The sequence below is a fragment of the Solanum stenotomum genome, chromosome 4 (assembly GCF_019186545.1).
Source record: "Solanum stenotomum isolate F172 chromosome 4, ASM1918654v1, whole genome shotgun sequence".
NCBI classification, from domain to species: Eukaryota; Viridiplantae; Streptophyta; class Magnoliopsida; order Solanales; family Solanaceae; genus Solanum; species Solanum stenotomum.
In genome coordinates this window covers 59879555-59899013 of record NC_064285.1, presented here as the reverse complement: position 1 = coordinate 59899013, position 19459 = coordinate 59879555, and the positions used below count along the sequence as shown (strand labels likewise).

At 34.8% G+C, this 19459-nt stretch overlaps 1 protein-coding gene across 1 annotated transcript; it reads left to right on the top strand.

The window, feature by feature from the left end:
* Positions 1 to 481: 481 nt before the first annotated feature.
* On the top strand, positions 482 to 13582 carry LOC125862536 (uncharacterized). Its single transcript, XM_049542632.1, has 9 exons — positions 482 to 637; positions 3781 to 3852; positions 5206 to 5295; positions 5840 to 5882; positions 12086 to 12192; positions 12460 to 12555; positions 12782 to 12972; positions 13062 to 13131; positions 13232 to 13582. Exons 1-9 carry the CDS (start codon positions 560 to 562, stop codon positions 13334 to 13336), a joined length of 852 nt encoding a protein of 283 aa, XP_049398589.1. The 5' UTR covers positions 482 to 559; the 3' UTR covers positions 13337 to 13582.
* The last annotated feature ends 5877 nt before the right edge of the window (positions 13583 to 19459 follow it).

The window sequence follows — 19459 nt, the reverse complement described above, 5'->3', positions numbered from 1 at the left end:
CAAAGAATGCGCTATTGGCAAAGCCAGGAATGTCACAAAGAATGTCCATAAATAGCACAACAAAAGCTCTTTCCAAAAAATAAAACTAGTAAGAATCGAACACGCAACACTACACCATTCCAAGCATCTGAAACTACTAGGCTACATTAACTTGTTGTGTTAATGGTGTCCAAAATATATTATTTAATCATTTCATATATCATTTTACTTGTATATACAATATTTTTTTCCAACGAAAGATATCCAATTGGACACCCTTGCAACCATATAGTTAGGACAATTTTTTTTAAAAAAAGAGGTGGAACCTGTTGAAGCGTTACAAAGCAAAACTCATGTGTCATCCAAAAATACTTTTTCTAAATATGTCGTCTGTGCATGGTGTCTCTTTCTATGTGATTTTACACGTGTTTTTCTATTAAAAGAGTATATATTTCTAGTAAATAATGATAGATAGAGGGGCATTCACGTAATATAGATATATCTACCTGAAAAATGCAGTATATATATCTGCTGCTCGGAGTACCAATGTCAGTATTGGGAGGAGGAGCCACCGGAAAAAATGCAATCAGCAGAGCAGCTTGTGCTTGAACTCAGCAATCCCGATCTTAGAGAAAATGCTCTTCTTGAACTCTCTAAGGTATATAAATTTGACCTAATTTTCTACTGGATTTTATTTTTTTCGAATTTCGGAGAACTGTGAATTGCCCATATATAAGTGTTTTTGTTTGCTGTAGCAGGGTTTTATGGTAGATTAATCAATTTGATCTGTGATTTACAAGAATTGTCTCGGAGGTGGGGGTGGTGTTAAGCTTTTTATGAAGTTTTGCGGAAATGGGTAAGCCCGGGTTAAAAGTTCAAAGATGGTCAATTTTTTCATCCGGGTGATTTTTACAATAGAAGTGTTGGAGGTGGATGGTATTGAATTTTCCCCCTAGCTTGTGTAGTTGGAAATGTGATCAGGTGGATGGTATTGAATTTTTCGCCTACCTTGTGTAGTTGAAAATGTGATCAACAAGTTTAGCCTAAAGAGTAGTTGGAAATGTGATCAACAAGTTTAGCCTAAAGAGGGCAAGGGGGTCAAAAATTGAGAATTGAGTGAATGGATATAGTAGGTTTCTGAAAACTATTTAGGATGGTTTTTGTTTTAGGGTTCCAGCACTGGATTAGGGAATGATGCTAATGAAAGCAATTTAGGTTTTGGTGTGTGAGCTTTTATAGCTTGTTTCTAGAACTAATATCATTTCTACAGTGACAGAAACCTTTAAAAGTTGGTTAAGAATGTGCACAGCTGTAGCTCCTTTGACTGTAACCATTTTCTCAAAATTGGGCTCCCGAATCTCCTATTGGTTGATTGAAGATTAGCTTGAATAAGGGGCCAGCTAGCTAAAGTTACTTAATGTATTGCTGTTTATGGTTGACTGCTTTGTGTCTTTGTACTTTTTGTATCATGTGGAGTATAAAGCTACATGTTTTGGTTGTTCAAATTACCTGGCTTGTCCAATCGGCTACACGCTCAACAAGTTTTGCCAAAAGGGGGAAAGCGGGGTCAAAAATTAAGAATTGAGTGAATGGATATAGTAGGTTTCTGAAAACTATTTAGGATGGTTGTTAGTCAGACAGTTTAATTTTGGAAATATGAGGGATTTTTTATTGTAGGGTTCCAGCATTGGTAATGGGAATAATGCTAATGAAAGCAATTTAGGTTTTGGTGTGTGAGCTTTTATACCTTGTTTCTAGAACTCTATTCTTTTCTATAGTGAGAAAAACCCTTAAAAGCTTGTTAAGAATGTGCACCGTTATTTGAGCCTGTGCTAACGCTTGTAGCTCCTATGGCTGTAGCCATTCTCTTGTAACTGGGCTCCCAAATCTCCAATTGGTTGATTGAAAGATAAGCTTGAATAAGGGGGCTAACTAGCTAAAGTATTCCACTTAGTTAATGTTTTGCTGTTTATGGTTGAGTACTTTGTATCTTCGCTACTTGTATCACGTAGAGTCTAAAGCTACCTTTTTTGGTTGTTCAATTACCTGGCTTGTCCCATCTGCAACAAGCTCAACAACGTTTGCCTAAAGGGGGAAAGCGGTGTCAAAAATTAAGAATTGAGTGAACGGATGTAATAGGCTTCTGAAAACTATTTAGGATGGTTGTTAGTCAATTTTGGAAATATGAGGGATTTTATTTTATTTTAGGGTTCTAGCACTGGGAAGGGGAATAATGCTAATGAAAGCAATTTAGCTTTGGTGTGTGAGCTTTTATATCTTGTTTCTAAAACTCTAATCTTTTCTACAGTGAGAGAAACCCTTAAAAGTTGGTTAAGAATGTGCACCACTATTCGAGCCTGTGCCCTGTGCTAACACTTGTAGCTCCTTTGACTGTATTTATTCTCTCAAAATTGGACTCCATATCTCCTTTGGTTAATAGAAGATTAGCTCGGGGCTAACTAGCTAAAGTATCCTACTTAATGTATTGCTGTTTATAGTTGACTACTTTGTGTCTTTGCTACTTTTCGTATCGCGTTGAGTCTAAAGCTACCTGTTTTGGTTGTTCAAATCTCTAGATCTCATTAGTGTTTCATTACCTTCCCTAGATTTATCATCTTTGGGGATTTATCTGTTGCTTTTGTGATAGGAACATATATAAATATTGTTAGGTATGCTACCTGTTTTGTGTGTGTGTGTGTGTGTGTGTATATATATATATAAGTTAGAATTGCCATGTTAGCTTACCTATATTTTCTATCTGTTGAGGAGTTCTGATTCAGTGAGAAAGGAAGGCAATAAACGGAATTTTTTTTGACAAATAAGAATAATCTTTTATATTAGTAAAACTTCAGCACCAAGATGTACTGGGTTTTACAAAAGTTTTCTGGATTTTATCCCTTCATAACAGTAAGGATTCCAAGAAATTCAGCATGATACAACATCATTAATAGAAGGTTTAGACCATAGTTTTAGATATTGGATACATCTATACATCACAAAAAGCAGCATTTCCTTCTTTCCCTCAAAGCTTCTACTGTTTCTGTCTGACCAAACAGTCCACAGAATGCATAAAGGGATGGTCTTCATTATCAGCTTCTGTTTCTTCCTTATCTTCTGGTCCTGCCATTTGCACAATGCTTGGTTTAAATTCTGGCATTACCCCCTGAATTCCATGTAGGTTCAGGAACATGCACCAAATCAAAACATGTTTGCAATGTAAGAATAATTGATTCATAGTTTCAGAATTTCTTCAAATAGATAGCACCAGCTACATAAATTAAAACCCTTCCTTTGTAGGTTTATCTGCTCAGACATGGAAAGTTACAGCTTTCCATGAGCAAATCTATGCACCAACTACATAAATTAAAACCCTTCCTTTGTAGGTTTATCTGGTCAGACATGGAAAATTACAGCTTTCCATGAGCAAATTGGGAAATTTTGGATTGCTGAAACCTTTTGTTGGTGGAATCTACCATATAAATTCTTCCATCATACTTGTAGTTAATGACTGAAGACGTGCTTTCATGCACAGAATATTCTTCCTTCCATGAACAATGGTGATTGCAATATATAATGGTGGAGAATAATCACTAATTTCTTCTTTCATCCAATATTATCAGCGAATAATTTAGTATTTGCCCCAGTGATTTATTTTTTTAATCTCTCTTTATCCATCTACATATATTTTTGTGCAATATGAGAAATGTTTGACGTTTTGTGCTTGATAATCTTCTGTTTTCTTTTTCTATTCTGATATTGCCCTTTAAAGAGAAAATTGTTAATCTTGTTTTCCTTTTCCAGAAGAGGGAATTATTCCAGGACTTAGCCCCATTACTATGGAACTCGTTTGGTACTATTGCTGCGCTCTTACAGGTAATCTTTGAAGTGTTTCATTCTAGTTCTTCAGATTATACCAACTTATACTGTTACACTGCCATATTCCTCCATTTGTCTGAACAAGATTTCTTGTGGCTTACTGTTAAATTGGTGGTGATTTACACTTTTGTGAGAATTAAAAGGAAGGACTCGGTGAAACATCTGAATGGCCTTGTTACAGACCGAAGCCTGGCTTGATACTTTCTGAACAAAAGAATGAGCTAAAATCATAGGGAATCAAATGAAGGGGTGAAATAGTGGTGGAGTGATTTAGAATGCCATTCTGGAAAGCTGTTATCAATTAATTTAAGCTGAAATCCAGGAGTAGAACTTCCTTTTGTATCTTTTGCTTTATGGATAAAGTGAAAAATAATGGATGGTAAAAACTGATAGCTTATGTGAAATCTTGTGATGATAAAAGAGGTTTGTGAAGTTTTGGAGTGGCGGGGTGGGTTTGTGTGNGGGGGGGGGGGGGGGGGGGGGGGGGGAGATTGCTCTCACTGGTTCTTTCGCTCCTGTAATTTGTACTCAGCTGATGGCATTTTGCTTATTTTAGTGAAGGAAACTGGATAATGAGTGACAGTTCAGTGAATACTGAATTGGATTACCTTCTTGTTGGTGGGAGAGAAAAGGAACGGAAAAGATGGTATGGTGAAAACTGGAATGTGTGTATGGTGAAAGTACTAAATGATTATCTTGATGCTTTTTCCTTGATTGTCTGAGATAAATGACAAGAAATGAGCTTCATTCACGTGCACACAGTCTCATCTTTGTTGAGTATCCAACACTTTCGACATCCTAAAGCTCCAGCTACGAAGATACTTCAAATCTGCTGCGTGCTGAATAACACAAATTAGGATATGCCAAAGAGAAAGGTTAAAATTGAAGCGTAGTCTAACTTGATGGACAATGACTTTCCTGAGGTCCTACAGAGAAGTAACGACCTGGCTATTTCTCGCCTTGACAGATTTGTTCTATCTTAACAGTGAAAGTGAGCTACTCATTATAATAGAAAATGGATCCCAATCGTTTGAATTCTAATTCTTAAAGTTTTTTTTTTTCTTTGATAACCGAGAAATCCGTCTGTGACCCGCCCTTTGGACCAATCACAACCTTCTAAACTCGGTGGATAATGGGCCCGCCCCTCTACCCTTCTCTACTTAAATACCGGGCTTCGCTTTGTGTGGTGTGGGGCTTGAACCTGCGACCTAAGCCACAAATCCTCCACCTTTTGCCACTGGAGCTGGGCATTGGGGGCTAGTTCCTAAAGTTTTTCTTGGAACTTGACAACTGTTTCTCTGTATTTGTTTTCCTTTGTGCTGTAAGTTTACATGCATTACATGCTTGCAGGAGATAGTTTCCATCTACCCTGTTTTATCACCGCCAAACTTGACTCCAGCACAATCTAACAGAGTTTGCAATGCTTTAGCACTTCTTCAGGTATAGAAATTTCTTTTCCCGATGGAATTCTTTTAGTTGATTCCTTGTGCTGTTTTCATTACTCATCTCTCATCAACAATTTGTAAAGTAATGAGTAGTATCAATTATCAACTGTCATGTAATGTTCCATCATGATAAGTAATAGATTTTTGTTAACCGAAAAAGCTTTTTCCGTTCTCCATTAGGATTATTTGGTCAGCAGTAGGATGTAGAAATTGGATTTGTTTGGGGGTTTTATGTATCAAGAGGAGAGGGAGGAAGGAGAAGAGCACACTGAGGGACTCACATTAATCCAGTTGCTTGTTGCATATTGTTCAAATCCTATTTATGGTAGCTTTTGCATTTCTTGTTAAGAGAAAAGAGCAAACTTCTTTCAATTACTATTATTACTTGGAACACTTGGCATATCTTAGTTTACTTTCAAGTGTCAAATATTTTCATACATGTGCTTTAAGGAATTGTAATCACTATAATTCTTCGTCTAATTCTTATGTGGGTCAAATATCCAACTAATGACTCTCTTTCCTCCCATTTTATTCTGCAGTGTGTAGCCTCTCACCCTGACACGAGAATGTTGTTTCTCAATGGTAATCTTTTTCCCCTTTTTATGGGTTTTGCTCAATGGTGATCATGGTCTTTTTGTATGCAAAACCTCTTTGGCTTTACTTTTAAGTGGAATGGCTTTATTTAGGGTAGGGTTATCAATGGTACAGTTTCAGAGTTAAGACTATGTAGAACCAGTTACAATAAATTGATAGACTATGGAAATTTATACCATATCAATTTTTTGGTTATTTATTTTGCATAACCTCCTTCCAAGTTAGGGGTAAGATTTACGTACACACTACCCCACCCTCCCTAGAGCCCACTTGTGGGATTACACTGGGTATGTTGTAGTATTTTGTATAACCAAAATCAGACTTTTCAAAACCATCCCATCATCTCTGTTTCTCTTCAGTATCAGTACTGTTCGGTTAATTGTTGGAACTTTTAGATATGTAATGTAGAAGTTACAGGTAAAAGTTAGAACACGATAACATGCATACTTTTGTAAGACTTTAGGCAAACAATTTCTAGACATTTTTACCTTTAAAAGGTATTGAATCAAGGGAACATGAAAGACGACAAAGATAGAGATCCATCCCACTTCTTTACAGTGGTGTAAAACAAAGCTAAACTAAGACAATTTAAATCACATGAGCGGGGAAAATTCAATCAAGATGTGGTACTCAAGAACCAAGTCTACTAAGATTGAGTATCCGATAAGAGAAATTTAAGATCATATGAGAAGAAAGACTTGTAATACTCTGTAACTTGTTGCTCAAGATCGTTGGAATAACTTAGCTTATTAGTAGAAGTGCTAGAACTAATTTTGTTTTAATAGGAATAGCACAACAGGTTTCATAGTTGGGACTTTGGGTGTTAATTACTTGTTGCTGTAGTCATTTCCTCCACAATTCAAGGCAAAAATTTCAGCCTACCGAGGATATGACCTCAGATAGGAGGTTGTGGAGGAAACAAATTAGGATGGAAGATTGGTAGGTAGTAGAGCATTGTCTCGCTTATCTTTCCATACTAGTAATTTAGTTTTACTAGGAGTTTTTGTCCTTCGATGTATTTTATTACCTGTTGTTTCTTGCACACCTCGATTCTCATATTATTTTGTTGTGGTTACATTTCTTTTTTGTTAAAATGATTTGACATGCTTTCTATAGTATTTTGTCATGACTCCCTCAATCTTATTAATTTATTTTTTTCCGATTTGCTTTGTATTTTTTTTCTCTTGCGCTGAGGATCTATCGAAACAACCTCTCTACCTCCCAAGGTAGGGGTAAGGTGTACATTCTACCCTCCTCAAACCCCACTTATGGGATTACACTGGGTATGTTTTTGAAACTTATTTAGTACGGTTCAGTTATTTTTGGCTTTATTTTTATAAAATTAAAACCCTACCTAATTATTTGGTACGGTTATAAATTTAATAAAAACTTTGGTTTTATTAAAAGAAACCTAATAATCGGTTCAGTATTGTTCGGTTAAGTCGATTGTTAAAAAACTATTGGCACCCCTAATTTTTTTTTAAATTGGTAACATGTATTCTTCAGCATTAAGGGTATGCTGGCCACCTCCAAAAGTATGCTTACATTGATAGCTAATTACAATAAGCCTAGGAAATCTGTATTTCATTTACTATACATTGCTCTTTACACCAAAAACATAAAGTAGAAATGCATTTCCCTTTGATCTGTTGAATGGAGTTTGATCTTCCTTTGAAAATTCTCTCATTCCTTTCCTTCCATATGGTCCACCATATGCAAACTGGGACAGTTTTCCACCATCTCTTCTGGCTTTTGCTCCCTCCCCTTCTGATCCAGCAGCTCAATAAATCAGCAGTGTGCTCTGGCATTGTCCAGCTTTCCCCAGCTAAGGTAATGAATAGGGACCAAACTTGAGAAGTTACCTTGCAGTGGAGGAAGAGGTGGCTGTTTGTTTCATTGGGTTCCATACAGAGAGGGCATATGGAATCTAAATGAAATTTCCTTTTCTGTAATGCCTCGTGGGTGAGACATGCCTTCCTTACTACCAGCCATGAGAAGCATTTCACTTTAGTAGGTGCCATGCTTCTCCAAGTAGCTTTCCAAGGTCCTCTATCTCTTTCTGTTATCTCTAGAAGGCCCCTTTTGTAGACTCTGTTAACTAAGAATTTGCCATCAGTGTTGTGCCTCCACTTGATGATGTCAGGTTCATTGTAGTCCCTGTGAAGGTTCTTATTCTGCCAAGTAGAGCAGCCACTCTTTCAACCTCCCAATCATTCAAAAATCTTCTAAAAATTAGGTTCCATCCTTGAGCTGTCCAGATGTTCTCTACTGTGCTATTTTGGTTGGTGCTGATGTTGAAGAGGCTGGGGAAAGCCTCTTGCAAAGTGCCTTGACCATCCCAGTTATCCTTCTAGAAAAAGATTTTTTGGCCATTGCCAACTTGGAAAGTAATGTCCTTCCCCAGGTTGGTCCAGAGAGACCTGATTGTCCTCCATAGTCCAACTCCATAGGTGTCAGTGGACTCATCAGTGCACCACTGCCCGTTTTGTCAGTACTTCTGCTGTATTACATTCTTCCACAGGGCTGGACTCTCTTCAGCATATCTCCACAACCATTTTTGAGCAGGCTGCTGTTTTGTAGCTTTAGGTTTCTAACCCCCATACCTCCATGCTCCCTACTCTTTTGCACTATATTCCATTTCACTAGATTGTAACCTTTATGCTCCTTTTTGCCATGCCATAGGAAGTTTCTTCTCAATTTATCTAGGACTTTGAGTACTTTAGGAGGCATAGGAAAGAGAGACATCACATATGTTGGTAATGAGTCTAGCACAGAGTTTACTAGGATTACCTGCCTCCTAGTGATAGATATTGTCCCGTCCACATAGCAAGCTTCTTTTCTGTCTTCTCAATGATGTTGTCCCAAATCTCTAATGCCTTGTGTTTAGCACCCACTGGAAGTCCTAGGTAAACAGTTGGCAATTTTCCCACTCCACATCTTAAAATGTTAGCTAGAACCTGAATCTGAGTGACTTCATTGATAGGAAAGATGCTGCTTTTTCTCCAGTTTATCTTCAAGCCTGAGATTGCTTCGAAGATGACTAGCATTAGTCTCAAAAAATTGATTTGCTCACTAGTAGCATCACAAAAAACTATTGTGTCATCTGCATAAAGTAGATGGCATATCTCTAGCACTCCTGATGTCCTGCTCCCCACTCTAAAGCCTTTTTGCCAACTCCTTTGTATTGCAATCTTGATCATGCTATTGAGGCCTTCCATGGTTACGATGAAAAGAAAGGGGATAGTGGGTTCCCTTGTCTTAGCCCTCTTCCTGCTGGAAAAAAACCAACTGATTCTCCATTTACTAGAATTGAGAACCTGGTGGTTTTAATGCAAAAACTTATCCAATTTAGCCATCTTCTTCCAAAACCCATTTGCCTGAGGATGCTGAGTAAGAACTTCCAATTGATGTGGTCAAACGCCTTTTCAATGTCTAATTTGCACATCACCCCTGATCTGAGCCTCACAATCTGGTGTCCACACACTCACTTGCCACCAAAGCTGCATCTATGATTTGCCTTCCTTTAATAAAGGCCATTTGATGAGGGTTTATTAGCTTATCTATCACTCTCTTTAACCTTTCAGCTAGTACTTTTGCAATGATCTTGTACATTCTAGTGATGAGACTTATTGGTCTGAAGTCTCTCAACTCGGTTGCACCCACCTTCTTCTGGATAAGAGCTACAAATGTGGCATTGAAGCTCTTCTCGAAAACCTGTTGTAAATGGAAATTTCGTAGGGTAAGTAGTATATCTGTCTTCAACATTTCCCAGAAAGTAATGAAGAATGACATTGGGAATCCATCAGGGCCTGGGGCCTTGTCAATGGCACACTGGTTAAGCCCCTCTAATATTTCATCCTCTTCAAAATGTCTTTCCAGCCACACCTGTTCTTCAGTGGAGATCCTGGTATTCCCTTGGAGTGTTAAATCAGGTCTCCAATTCTCAGACTCCTTGTATAGTTCCTGATAAAAGCTCACTATAGAATTTTTTGTTTCTTCAGGATCAGTAACTTCAGGCCCTTCGACTTTGAGGATGTCAATGGAGTTGAATCTTCTGTGAGCATTGGTCATTCTATGGAAATACTTTGTGTTTTTGTCACCGTTTTTGATCCATTGTACCCTAGATCTGTCTCCAGGCAATTTCCTCATTTCTGGACACCTCTTTAAACTCCATAGGCAGCGGAATTTTCTGCAGCTGTTCGTCATCTGTCAAAAGTCTGTGATCCTGAATGGATTCCAGATTTCTCACCCGTGATAGAATCAGATCTTTCCTTTCCTTCCAGTTGTTCTTGTTGGCTTTGTTCCATTCTTTGAGCTTGACTTTCAATTGACTAAGCTTAGAAGCCAATTGAAAGTCAGGTCTGCCTGTTGCATTGAAGCTGCTCCACCATTCTTTCACCTTGTCTATGAATCGTTTCTCCTTGAGCCACCACTTTTCAAATTTGAAATATGATTTCCTACGTTTCCAATCACCACACAATAGTAGGATGGGGTTATGGTCCGAGCCAAGTTGTGGGAGAACACTTTGGTTGATTTTGGAGAAACTCTCATCCCATTGGGAAGAGAATAAGAATCTATCTATTCTTGTGGCACAACTGTGATTTTGACCTCTCCTCCATGTATAACTACCTCTGGAAAGAGGAGGATCCAATAACTCAAGATCATTTATTCATTGATTGAAATCAGCCATGGCTCTGGTTATTCTATTACCGTTTGTCCTTTCGGAGGGAAATCTGGATACATTAAAGTCCCCACAGATTACCCAGGGCCCTTCGCATATTCCTCTAATAGCTGAGAGCTCCCACCACAATTCTTCTCTTTCATTTATGTCACACTCTGCATATACAGCAGTAAGATACCAAGTCAAGTCTTGGTTGATCCGAGATAGTTTACAAGTAAGCATCTAACTGCCAGTGTCAATGAGCTCCCCTTTCCATCCCCTCTTGTCCCATAATACAATGATTCCACCACTTCTACCAATGGAGTCCATCCATACCCCTCCAACCAATCTGTTTCCCCAAAGTTGCTGAAAATATTCTTCCACTGTCCCCCATAATTTAGTTTCTACGAATACATAAATATCTTCTCCCCACTGATGAACTAAGGATTTTATTTGTCTTCTTTTATCCTCATTGTTCAACCCCCTTACATTCCATGTTAAGATTTTCACCTTCATGATTGCATTGTGGTTGTGGTCCTGGGGCCTAGTCATTGACACTCCTAATTTAAGGAAAGAAGATGCAATATCCTTGTAAATCTATTTTCTTGAGCTTTGTAGTCAACATCTTTGTTTCAGTTGAATCACGAATCATAAATCATGGCAATGAAAAATTTCTTTGACTGCATTGAATTGTCTTATTACATTATTATAAAGAGTGCTTGAATGCTAGAAAATTGGTTTTTACTTTCATTTGCAGTTGTACTTCAATGTACTTGTTGCTTTCGCGAACAATGGTGACATAACGCCTGGCTAAAGTCATTGTTGTCCTTTTTATTTTTTTCCCCAGAGATCAAGCAATAGATACCTTCCTTTCTTGCCTATTCTTCAATTTTACTGTTACTTCGATTGCTTTGTTTATCTTCCTATTTTGCTGTCTTTATTTTCTTGCCTATCCTATTTTATTACATTTGTGTTGAGTAGATGGTCTATCAGAGACAACCTCTTTATGCCACGAAGGTAGGGGTAAGGTCTGGAACTTCCTACCCTCCCCAGACCCATTGCACTGGGTCTGTTTTTGTTGTTGTATTTTCAGTCCCATGCTGGTCAGGTTTTGTAATTTCTCCTCAATTTAGGGATCCCACGTTGGAGGAAAATAGATTTGCTTTTCATGTAGGGCTTTGTCAATTGGGGCTTTATCGACGTTAGTCATGTGGGCATGTGATGTGGCAAATCGTTAAGTTTCTTAATCCATCAGGTTTGAGATGAGAAGTGCTGAACCCTTACATACTTGGAAGATTACATCTTTGAAAGGTGATATTCAGAGGATCAAGTTGGTTGAAGTGTGATACTCAGTGGACTATTTTGGTGAAAACTCATGATTACTACTTTCTCTTGATTTCATGAAATACTTCCAACTTTTTTCTACTTTGTGATGCATGTTTCAAGATCTAAACAACTTTAGTGTGGTACGTGTTCTGATTTGGGTGTGTTCTTACTTTCTCCTAATCTGGTGAAATATTCCAAACTGCAGCACATATTCCTTTGTACTTGTACCCTTTTCTGAATACAACAAGCAAATCAAGACCTTTTGAATATCTGAGGCTTACTAGCTTAGGAGTCATTGGTGCCCTTGTGAAGGTAATGCTTATACTGTATTTTGCTGATATCTTCTCTTTCAGTATAACCATGATCAGTGCTATTTGAGAATCTGAAGATGCTATTTATGGTACCTGGAGATATTGTCCAATATGCAATATATATTTAACATGTGGCACATACTTTTTGTAGCTCGACTTAGTGAAATTTCATGTGATAAAAGTGCAATATTCATCATATGAATCTGGTTGTTTTTTGTTTCACCATTTTGGATGACTTAAAAAAAATATTGCTGTGATTTCTTTGCAGGTTGATGATACTGAAGTTATCAGTTTTCTACTATCAACTGAAATAATTCCCCTGTGCCTGCGCACAATGGAGATGGGCAGTGAACTGTCAAAAACGGTTGAGTGCTTCCTCAAGTCCCTTTTCTTCTTTATGTTGGTCATACAATCATAATATTGTCATCATATTCTTCCGCTACCACAATGAAAGACAACTTATGCTGCATTATATTCTGTTCATGATGTGTATCCTTTTTTATTCTACATTCTGTTTGATTATTTCCAGTTACATCCTCCCTGAGTTTATATCAGGTTTTCGTACATCTAATTTAGAGTCATCCTGACAGGTTGCAACTTTCATTGTGCAAAAAATACTTCTAGATGATGTTGGTTTGGATTACATATGTACCACAGCAGAAAGATTTTTTGCAGTTGGCCGAGTTTTGGGGAATATGGTAGGTGCACTTGCTGAACAGCCTTCATCTAGGTTGCTGAAGCACATAATTAGGTGCTATCTTCGCTTGTCAGACAATCCAAGGTGAGACTTGTGCACTTTAAATATCTCATGGAGCTTCCACCTTGTACGGTGCGCCTTGAGCTAATGCTGATGTGCATTGTTAACGTCAGGGCATGTGATGCACTAAGAAGTGGTCTCCCTGATATGCTTAGAGACACCACCTTCAGTACCTGTCTTCGTGTATGTACATTTTCAATTTCAGTGCTTCATATTTTCCGCTAAGCTCTTAGTTTTCTCTCAATCTTCCGGTTCTTATATAATATACCCTTGTGCTCAACAGGAGGACCCTACAACTAGGAGGTGGCTACAACAATTGATTAACAATGTTAATGGTGCCCGTGTTGCTCTACAGGCAGGTGGATTTGATCATATGCTGATGAACTAAGTGGAGACAATAATTTAATCTTTATGTTTGTTGTCCCGAAATTGATTAACAATGTTTAGTTAAGAATGCACTCTCTTAAACTGTAGTGTGGTGTAAGGTTGATCATATGCTAGGAATATCTCTTTCTGATACAGTTGGTAGAATCCGTTTTGGATATTTATAGTGTAATTTGAGGATGCTCAACTTTGCATCTTCATTCGAGTAAAGATTCGTATAATTTATCTGTAAGTCTGCAGGTTCATATAATTCTTTGTAGTGTACATTTTAGCAAAGTGGTTCAAACTATGCTGCTGGCAATTTGTCTATGGTTTCCTCTTTTAATAATTCGAGGGGAAAGGGCTAAAAATATCCTGAATTAATCAAAGTGGGTCAAATTTGTCCCTCCTTACGTTTCTGGGTTAAAAATGCCCTTGTGGTTACACTTTTGGCTAAAAGTGTAATAGCAAAGATATTTCTAATCTAAAAATATGACAAGAGGATAAATTTGACCTATTTTGAATAGTTTGGGTATTTTTATCCTTTTTCCCTAGAATCAAAAGAGACAATTGTAGACAAATTGAACTATTCAATTAGTATATATCCTACTAGTTGTTTAGAGACCCATAATTTCTATCCTACTTAGAAGGAAAGGAAACCTTTGTGTATGTGCTGCAAATTGCAATCTATGAGGCAGTTACCTCTTAAGCTATGAATTTGCTGAATTAACGGGGCTCTTTCTCCATTACTCAGTTTTTTTTGCTACTCCACTGATCATTTTGGTTAGTAAAATTATGTACACTCTATTTAGCATTATTTTTATACACTCTACCAAACGATTTCTTAGAGAAGTGCATTCAATTATCATATTTTGAGTGTGAGCTTACACATTTATTTTTAATTATTTTTTAAAAGATATAACACTACTATTATGTATGATTTTGAGAGAAAAGCATGTTTCATGTGAATCCGGTGACACATTCCTGCATATGCCAGTGGTGGAGCTACACTAGGAATTGGACACCCTTCGTTGAAAAATTACATCGTATATATAAGTAAAATAATACTTTAGATGGTTAAATAAGACATTTTAAACAATAACGTTTCTTAGCCTAGTGGGCTTCTGTTGCTCAGCCATAGCTTTGGCTGTTGCAACCAATTATGGCTGGGTTTGATTCCCCAATCTACACTCTTTTTTACATTTTCAAAAAGGCTCCTTATTAACTTCTAAATCATAATTAATAGATTTTTTATTTTTAAAATAATTCAAAAATAATATTATCTATTAAATCATTTTAAATTAGAAACTTGCAAGTTAAAAAATTAAGAGAAAAAAAGTTTAGTTGCCAATTGAATTTTTAATTGATTTGACTTTTGATTTTTATGCTTTTCTAAGTAAAATTTAAATAAAATTCAAAAGTAATTAGTTAATTTAAATTTAATAAGAAAATCCTATTTATTTATTTTTTCTATAAAGCTACTAAAAGTGATAAGACTCCATATAAAATTTCTTTTAATAAAACTCGTTTAATTCTATTTTTTATTTTTCATATCTTGTTGTTAGTCATCAGAGGTTCATGAAATTTTAAAGCATAAAAGAGATTTCATTCTAAACTAAATTTTCTTTTCATTTTTTTCTTTGTCCATTCACATCCTATTAAATAAACATTAATACTAAAACTAAATATTATGTAGTTGATTTTAAAATTTTTGATATATTTTTAATTAAAAAAATTAATTATTAATGTTACATAGTTTGATTTACAAAATTTTAGTACACCCATTCATTAAATTATTTTTATTTATCTATTCGATTTTTGAACATCCTTCATGAATTTACTGACTACACCACTGACATATGCGCATGTTCCTCGCATGATCATTCTAACTTATAGAAATATCGTACTAAAGTCACTTTTATTTTTTGTCAGGATAACAAAGTTGCTCAGCCTATGGGATATCCTACCCAAAGGCTTCCTCATGGTGCCATGAGGATGCACATGCACCTGAGATTTTATACTTTATATATATAATAATAATTTAAGAAAAGATGTCATATTTAATTTTTCACTTTCATAATTGAAATCAGTGTTTTAAAAAACTCTGTTGAGGCTCGTTCTGGAGCAGGGTTCTAGCAAAACGCCCTGAGACTCAAGTGTGAGGCTTAGTTTTATAAAACTTACGTCTCAAGTGTCCAATTATACGTCCTAAGCACGCCCAACACTCGGGGCTTGCCTAATAGATCTTGCACAAATTATGTATTAAAATCTTTAGTGAAATAATTATTATTTTATTATTAGAAAGTTAAGATGTTAGATTATTTATACTTGTATAATCATGTCAAAAGTTTTATTTTCTATGAGTTTCTTTAATCATGTTTGTAATTATTTCAAACTATTGACATATTTTTATAATTTTGTGTTATTACATTATTATACTATATTGTAAATTAAAAATTTAAAGATTCATAGGTCTTACTTCCCACATCTCAAGGCTTACGCCTCGCCCTATACTAAGTAAAACACCTCGCCTCACGTCCCGCCTTTTAAAACACTGATTGAAACTCATTTATGCACACGGATTGAAATTGTGATTTTATTTGGAAACTTTGTAAGTTCGAGTTTAAATAAGTAATTATATTTTATCCTTCAAAATACCGGCGCTCCGAATCTTTGAATCTTGGATTTACCTATATATGATCCTATCAACATCATTTTTGTTCTCTTTAGGACAATTTTGACTTAAAGATATACATATTTAGCCTGTTATATTATATGAAAATCTTTCCTTTTTAATAATAAAACATATTTAACCCATGATTTTTTTTGAACTCCTTGTCTAGACCTTGAACCTCTTTTATAGCACTCATTTACTCTTGATAGTAAAATAAAATAGTCATCAATTCAAAAATTTCTTTCTCTTTCATATTAGATGGACACTTTCTATTTTATATGGTAATTAAGAAATCATTAATTGATTGATCAATTTTACTATTTTACCCTTTGTTCATATTAATTAGCCTCTTGAAAAAAGAAATTCTTAGATCTTAAAAATTTGTTTAAACTTTCAAAGGTCATACTTCCTCTGTTCCTATTACTTGTCCATTTTTTACTTGACACATTCATTAAGAAAATAATAATTGACATAGTGAATTTATCATTTTACTCCTATTAATTGATAGAATTTCCAAATTAATTTACTCATTAAATAGGTTCTACATTTTTCAAAAAAATACTAACTCTCTAAATAAATTGAGGGTATAATAGGTAAAAAAATATTATTTTTTCTTAATTTGTCAAAAATGACAAGTAAAAATGGACCGAGGGAGTATTAAGTGTATCTGTTGGGGTAAAATAAGAATAATTTAATTAATTTTATGATTTAGTAAGTGATCAATTAATATATGAAAAATATTTTTTGAAAAATCTAATATGAGACAGAGGAAGTACATGCTTTCAATTATCAATTTGAAAAATACTACTAATCTTATACTAATGATTATTATTCTCTGCCTACGGCAAATAATAGATTAACATAGTATCATGTGAAGTTGTTGATTCATATATGTAGTTCAATGCATAACACTGATATTTAGTCAAAAGTGATTTTTTTTTTTAAAAAAATAATAATTTCATACCCCACTACTTAAAATATCAATTTTACACAAATATTTGATTAATCAACAACATTGCAATAAAATTAAGATATTTAGTGTTCATTTGGATTGACTTATTTTAGGTGTTTTTAAGCCAAAATAGTTTTTAAGCAGTTTTGAAGTGTTTGAGTAAAGTTAAAAAGTGTTTATAAGCACTTATTTTAAAGCCAAAATAACAAAAATAAGCCAAAAGTCATAAGTTAGAAATCCTAACTTATGGTTTGGCTTATGACTCATAAGCCAAAAGTCAATCCAAACAGGCCCTTAGTTATACCATAAAATTAAATTTTGTGAATTATTGTAAAATTAACAGGTGAATTTACTCTTCAACTGACTTATAAGATGTCTGGAAGTGGAATATCAACAATTCGTCGTGGTCAATAATATTGTAAAATAAATTTAATAATGTCATAAATATTACTCCTTCTATCCAATAATACTTGTCCAATATTGACTTTCCATATTTCTTAAGAAATTATAAATAGAAAAGGATATTACTATAATTCATGATAAAAGTAAATTAAAAACTAAGTGTAAAATTATTCATTAATTTTATAAAGTGGACAAGTATTATTAGACATCCCAAATAATATAATGGATAATTATTACTCTCTATTTCACACCCTTTAAGAAAAGAAGATTCAGACATAAATTAAACATAACTTTTCATTTTTACCCTTATTAATTATTATCAAATTCATGATTAAAATAACTAAACATTAATTAGTAACTAATTCCAATACTAACTAATGAAGGATAAAATTGAAAAAAAATAATTAAAAGCAACCTTGAAAATTAAATAATTAAGTTAATTTGAAAAATAAAAAATGTCTCAATAATTCAATTAATTTGAAATGAAGGGGATATTGAACAAAGAGAATAAGTAAGGGACTATTGTAGTACTACATCACGGGTGGAAATGACAAAAATCTTTTAAAATAGTCCCTTTTTTCTACTTTTATTGGGTGGATTAGATAGATCATAGATAGTGATATATTGTCTGTGTCCTAATTTATATGACATATTTTGGATTTTGAAATTTATATAAGTCTATTTTTTATTATAAGTTTTTTTTATATATTTTGAATTATCAATTATTGTAATTTATAATATTTTTTATATCGCTCCAAAGTGATAGCGCCATCGAAAGATAGAGTGTCAAACAATCAAACTTCGATACCTAAATTCATTCATTCAAAGGCTTTTTCACTCCTTGATCTGTGCCTCCTGCTTAACCAAGACTTTATGAATAGTGGCTTGATTGACTTTCAAGTTGGGAAAGATAAGAAGAGCTTGACTGATCCATTCTGAAGGAAAGAAGTACACTACTTAAGATATAAAGCGCAGTGCAGCCTGTTGGAAAACTATATGCACAGCGGAAGCATATCAAAATCATACAACTTACATGAATAATAGACAACACATTGTTTATACTAGAACAAGTACAATCATGTTAGGGCATATAAACTTTCTGAATTTAATTTCAGAATTACCTCTTGAAGCGTGAGCCGATACATTCAAGTGAATCCACAAGCCAGTCGACAAGCTAGAAACTTCAAGCAAATTCATAAGCTAGTCCACAAACTAGACCACAGTTCTACGGTCTTCTACAGCGATCCCAAGTTCACTTCCGAACCCTCTCAATACTTGGGTGGACAAGTATTTTTTGGAAAAAATTATCTATTTTCAAGGGTTAGAAGAATCCCTATTTATAGAGATTTCTTCTTAGTCCAAGGAAAAGGAATACCATGTCTTTCCTTAGAATAGAAAGACATGTACATCTCCCTTTCCTTAGAAAAGAAAAAGTCATGTCCTTCTTCCTTTCCTTAGAACAGAAAAAGTGATATACTTCTCCCTTGCCTTAGAACATAGAAATATACATACTTCTCCCTTTCTTTAGAATAGAGAAAGACACATACTTCTCCTTTTTCCCTTTGCAATAAATTCTGAGTTCTACATAAATATGGGCCCGGTAGGGACCACTGAATTAATTATCGAGGCTTCCTATTATGAAAATAATTCCAAATAATTAATTTGAATTATTCTTACCATAATAAATTACAAATCATTCCACTAGAAATTCGTAATTGCACTCCTCTATTTATATTTCGAAATTCCCCATGTTAAGATTACAGATACTAATCAATAAATTAAATTACTGACGAACTTAATTCAATGATCAATTTCCTTTAGAGCATTGCTTAACTTATTTCATGTGTCGGATTCTTAAATCAACTTGCAAGGTTTGACACGATGAAAACTTTTAAGCTTCTCAAAAAGGCATATCATCAATCTCTATACCGAGACATGGATTCCATCAACTAACTTATTATTTCACCAATATATATTATCATTATCCAATCTACCAGGAATATTAACCCATCTTAGAATCTCACCGTTTAATAAATCAAAACGATGATTAACATATACAGATCATAATAGTTATATCAGGATTAAGAATATAAGTACATTTAATAGTTTAGAGAACATGT

Bases quoted from the DNA above. Each gene is read 5' to 3' on its own strand.
- LOC125862536 (XM_049542632.1), top strand. From the start codon at position 560: ATGCAATCAGCAGAGCAGCTTGTGCTTGAACTCAGCAATCCCGATCTT. The intron at 5,883-12,085 runs GTAATCTTTTTC...TCCAAACTGCAG, and splicing joins GAGAATGTTGTTTCTCAATG to CACATATTCCTTTGTACTTG. The intron at 12,973-13,061 runs GTGAGACTTGTG...TGTTAACGTCAG, and splicing joins CGCTTGTCAGACAATCCAAG to GGCATGTGATGCACTAAGAA.